Here is a 5,359-nt window from a genome sequence, read left to right as displayed (position 1 = left end):
TTTAGAGGGTTAATATGTTGTGGGGTTGTTAACCAATGTCATAAAACAACATGTGTACTACTGTTTCATGAGAAACTATTTGTTCTGTAATCCTTCACCTGAAGTACCATAAAATAAAAAAATAAAAAATAAGAAATGTATTGTCATAGAGAAGTTTCAATTTTAAAGCTCTCTTGAATATTTTTAAATATTGTTTGACAGTATTTTTACAAATAATGTAATTGGATAAAATAAATAATATCATGAAGTTAAAGTCTTACCATTTAAACTCTGTCCTATTCGCATAGTACCAGAGGCAAAATTCGTAATTGAACCATGCAGAGTTCTTGCATCAAAAGCTGTATTATCCTTCTCCAAACCATTGATAAAGAAACTGATTTTTGTCCAATCCACCTGTAAGAAATTATCACTATTAGTATTTTAATTGCACAGACTTTCATTTTATAATGACCACATCTGAGCTGTCTTTCTTAATCTCCTACGTCTCCACTTTCTTCAGTTGGGAAGAATGGAAACAGTTTATTTTAATGGACCAATGATGCGTCTGTGTTTTTCTAAATCTAAATATTTTGGCTTTGTGCTTTGTTGGTGTTATGGATTCAATTGTATCTCCCAAAAATACGTGTTGGAATCCTAATTCCTATGCCTATTGATGCAATCCCATTTGGGAGTATGGTTTTGTTATGTTAATATTATTTTTTAGAAAGAAAAAGATTAGGCACAGAGGAAAAAAAAATCCATTGCCATCGAGTTGATTCGACTCATAACAACCCTATAGGACAGAGTAGAACTGCCCCATAGAGTTTCCAAGGAGGGGCTGGTGGATTCGAACTGCTGACTTTTTGGTTAGCAGCCAAGCTCTTAACCACTGTGCCAAGCACAAACAGAGGGGAAGATGCATTCCACATGGAGATCGCCAGGAATCCCGGAAGACCGAGTCCACAGAAACTGAAGGGAACAACCCACCCAGACAACAGAAAGGGAGCCTTCTCCTAGAGCTGGTGCCCTGAATTTGGCCTTTTAGCCTTCTATACTGTGAAAAAATAAATTTGTTCTTTAAACCCACCTGCTTGTGGTATTTCTGTTATAGCAGCACTAAGCAACTAAGACAGATGGTATCTACCAGAGCATTCACCAAAAAACAAAAAAAAAACCAAACCCATTGCCATCGAGTCAATTACAACTCATAGTGACCCTGTAGGACAGAGTAGAACTGTCCCACAGGGCTTCCAAGGAGCCGGTGGTGGATTCCAACTGCCAACCTTTTGATTAGCAGCCATAGCTCTTAACCACTGCACCACCAGGGCTCCAGGTATTCACAGATATACATAATTGTTTGTCTCATATACTTCACAGCTTAGACTGCTGTAAGAAGATAAATTTTTTGAGGTTATACCATTTTTAGATATTCATTAAATTTGTTATAGCCAGATTGGGAAATAAATCAGAAAGAAATACAACAGGAGGAAACATGCAAAACCAGATATACTGAAAATGTATTATAAAAAAAAATTGCCATCAAGTCGATTCCTACTCATAGCAACACTATGCATGTGGATATAATTCAATTTAAGTTTCTAGTACAAGATACTTCTTGTAATATTTACTTTTTGAGATGTTGGTATCCAGTTAGTTTTCAGCTATACTTCCACAATGTAGAATAACTAAGAAATTTGCCAAGTCTAGCTCAGGATAATCAATCAAGCAACCTAACAACAATCTACACGAAGGGTCAGCAAATATTTTCTGCAAATGGCCAGAGAATAAATATCTTTTCTTTACGGGCCAAACAGTTTGACTTTACAGGCAGAATGGTCTCTGTCAGCTACTGGGACTCCACTGTTGTGCTGCAAACACAGTCATACAGAATACTGAAACAAACAGGTATGCCTATGTTCCAATAAAACTTTATTTAAAAAACAGGCAGCCAACCAGATCTGGCCTCTGGGTCTTATTTTGAAGACCCATGGATTGCACGATAAAAAGTTATCAAATTTTTGTTTGCATGATAAAAAAGCCAAACCCATTGCTGTCGAGTTGATTCCAACTCAAAGCGATCCTATAGGACGGAGTAGAAGTGCCCCACAGGGTTTCCAAGGAGCGCTTGGTGTATTCAAACTACCAACTTTGGGTTAGCAGCCATAGGTCTTACCCACTGTGCCACCAGGGTTTCCGTTTGCATGATATGATCCCTAAAGAGCTGGTTTAATTCAATCAAACTTTTTTGTAGAGTACTTCACTCGTGGTATATAAGCAGAATCTTCAAAGACTGCGTATATTTCTGAATCAACTGCTCAGCTACTTGGACATCACCTTCAGTCTCTAGAAAGAGTCCCTCTGCTCAAGCGCTTTTAAATGATTTAAAAGGAATGACTGCCGCCCTAATTAGTAAAGGTGCTGACCTAGCAGATAAAAGGCTAAGTAGAGAAAGAGTCTTACAGTTGAAAGGTTTAATGTTCAACATTTTATTTTAAAAAATACCAAATCATAGCATTCAAAATGCTATTTCTATTTAAGTCCTTTCAATCATTGGTAAAGATCAGTATCTATTCTCAGATATCTTTAAGTCATTATGTGAATGATTGTCTTAAGAATACCTTTCAACAAGCCCCCTCCCCGCCACGAAAAAACTCTGGAAGTTAACATCATAATTACTTGGTAATACTAATTCTTCAAAAAGTTACCAATGTGGCTTTTCTCCATTCTAATCAACCTGTTTTCATTTTAACCCTGTTCTTTCTTAAATCCACTGGCCCAGAGTTGCATTTTATTTAATTTTGAAACATAAAATCACGCACCAACTCCTCATGGACTCAGATATATACCTCTCTGCTGGGTGGTAGGGCTACATTTGTTTCTTTTTCTTTTTTTGCATCACATTTTTTACAGCCTGTTACTGTCATTTGGTGGTTGACTGTTATCATTATAAAAGATACAGGCTTTTCTACTTTGTTATTTGTAGCGTTATCTCATGTTTTACAACATCTCTGCGCAACATGCAGGCGCATGAAATACAACTAGGGGAAAGTTCTTGGTGGTATTAATGCATAAAAAAGAATGTGGCTCCATCTCTACTGTCTTTACCCAGCCCAAACCTGATGAACAGCCAATTTTCCTTTATCACATTAGCACAGCCATGAGGGAAACACATTTGTTCTAGTCAGCTACACTAAAGATACTATTACCAATCTAACATATACATGTTTTATATCAGCAGTATTCTCAGAGCATGGGAGAACCAACAATATATTAACACTAGCATGACAGTTTATTTAAGAAAAGAAAATTGTCTCTGTAAAGGGACAGAAGTTAGAAATGTATGGCTAAAGCTCAGTGTCACGGGTCTAATAAAGGTAATAATTCTTCGGTTTTCTTTATAGCAGGTAACACTCCTGTGACAGTTCTGTCATATCATTCAAATAAAAATGTTGTCTTTTACAAGTTTAAGTGCACCTTTATTTTGAGTCAGATGGAAAGCATGCTTTTGATTTTCTGTCTTCACTGTATTATATCTGTAGTCAAGAGTTCAAGACCTTTTTTCTTTTTATCAACTCATCGCATATTTGCTTAGTAGAGGGATTCTGTGTCACTTGCAGTGAATTCCAAACGGATGTTTTCACTTTGTTGGTACTTAAAAAATGATTAACGATGATCCCAAGCCACTCTGTTCCACTGTCCCCTCCCCTACCAACCACCTTTCTATAAATAAGATTAAATCTTCTTGGTTTCCTATACCATGTATTCCAAGATTCTCTAAACTATTTTACAATTCTGATCTGGGGCCCCATCACACTGAAATGGTGAAGACTCAGGTGGCTTTCTGCAATAGCTCATTCTGATGACCCCCTTGCCAGTCATATAGGGGGACAGGAATATATACAATGGAATTTCTGATCTGTGAAAAGAACGCCTTCTGCTAAAGTAAACTTCCCACCGACTCATTCTCAATCCCTATGAGAATTACAGGCACTTGAGCATGTTTATTGGTGTAGCTTGAATGAATGAACTGGTGGTAGCAATTGTAGAAAAGCCTTGAAATTCCTTCATCCAAGGATATATTGGAAAGAAGATACAGGGGAGAAGGTCATCTTCAAGCCGTCATTCTCTTAGAGTTTCATATTTCATTCTAACCTTTTTTACTATTATTATTTTTCATCAATTCCGTGTCTCTGTGATAGGTTGTACTGACCCTTTTGAAGTGAAAGAGTGTGTTAGATTAAAAAAGAAGAAGAATTCCTGACATCCTCTCATGCTTGATCTGAAAACCAGTTGCCATCAAGTAGATTCCAACTCATGGTGATCCCATGTGCGTCAGAGTAGAACTGTGTTTCATAGGGTTTTCAATGGCGGAGTTTTTTGGAAGTAGATTGCCGGGTCTTTCTTCTGAGGTGTTTCTGGGTGGACTTGAACCTCCAAACTTTAGTTAGCAGCAGAGCACAATAACAATTCACATCTTCCAAGGTCTCACTTGCCTGATTAGTTGGAAGCATAATTTATTAAAAGTCCAGAATGTCACACATTAACTGAGTAGCTGTCAAGGAGAAAATATAATCAAGTCCACCTAGACAGAGAGTAGTAATTGCTCACAATCACCTGCTCTGTTGAAATGTCAAATCTGTTGTTATTCTACTGGTGCTGGCTACCAATAACCAAAAGAAAATGCTGATTCAGGCTAGAAGTTAAATAGGCAGAATAAACTGTGCTGACTTCCTCACTAGAGAAATGGTTTTCCCACTACCTATATCTTTCTAGTTTAAATTTAATTTAATAAAGCATCTACCTAGTACTCACAGTGACCCTATGAGTTACACCAAGAAAAGAAAGTCATGATCTTTTCTCTCAAAGAATAGTATGCATGAAAACTACAGAATAACAGTTCTAATGCACTAGATAGTGTTAGCATAACTATAAATGATAACAGGTGTTTCTAAATTAAGTACTGGATCTTAATGCAGTTAATGAACTGATATCTTTTTCAAGGAGTTTCTCTGAGAAGTTGTGTATATATATATATATATATATATATATATAAAATTATGTGTGTTGTAGGCCATATTTTTAGACATTCTCTGTGAGATTTCTTCCCTGTAACCAACTTAGAAGTCTCACAAGAATAGCAGCTTCAGTTAAAAATGGGCCTCATTTTTAAGCAAAGGCACTTTTAACTATTTTGAATAACAAGTTTTTAAATAAATTTAACGTAAGAGATCTGGGGATATTTTTTAAATTCAAATTCATCCTCAAAATAAACAGTGGTTCCACAGCTACCAAGACCTCCACCGGACTGAGTCCAGTACAGCTAGATGGTGCCCGGCTACCACCGCTGACTGCTCTGACCAGGATCACAACAGAGGGTTCG

General features: G+C 36.9%; 1 protein-coding gene across 1 annotated transcript in view; it reads right to left on the bottom strand.

The window, feature by feature from the left end:
* The window catches only part of LOC101357370 (usherin), a 276,794-nt gene that overhangs the window by 215,749 nt on the left and 55,686 nt on the right, over positions 1-5,359 (bottom strand). Inside the window, exon 3 of the mRNA XM_004375958.2 lies at positions 261-393. Within this exon, the coding sequence (XP_004376015.1) occupies positions 261-393 (133 nt within the window). The remainder of the gene's footprint in view (positions 1-260; positions 394-5,359) is intronic.

This window comes from Trichechus manatus, unplaced genomic scaffold (genome assembly GCF_000243295.1).
Source record: "Trichechus manatus latirostris isolate Lorelei unplaced genomic scaffold, TriManLat1.0 scaffold00039, whole genome shotgun sequence".
Lineage (NCBI taxonomy): Eukaryota > Metazoa > Chordata > Mammalia > Sirenia > Trichechidae > Trichechus > Trichechus manatus.
This window is presented reverse-complemented; position numbering and strand designations above follow the sequence as displayed.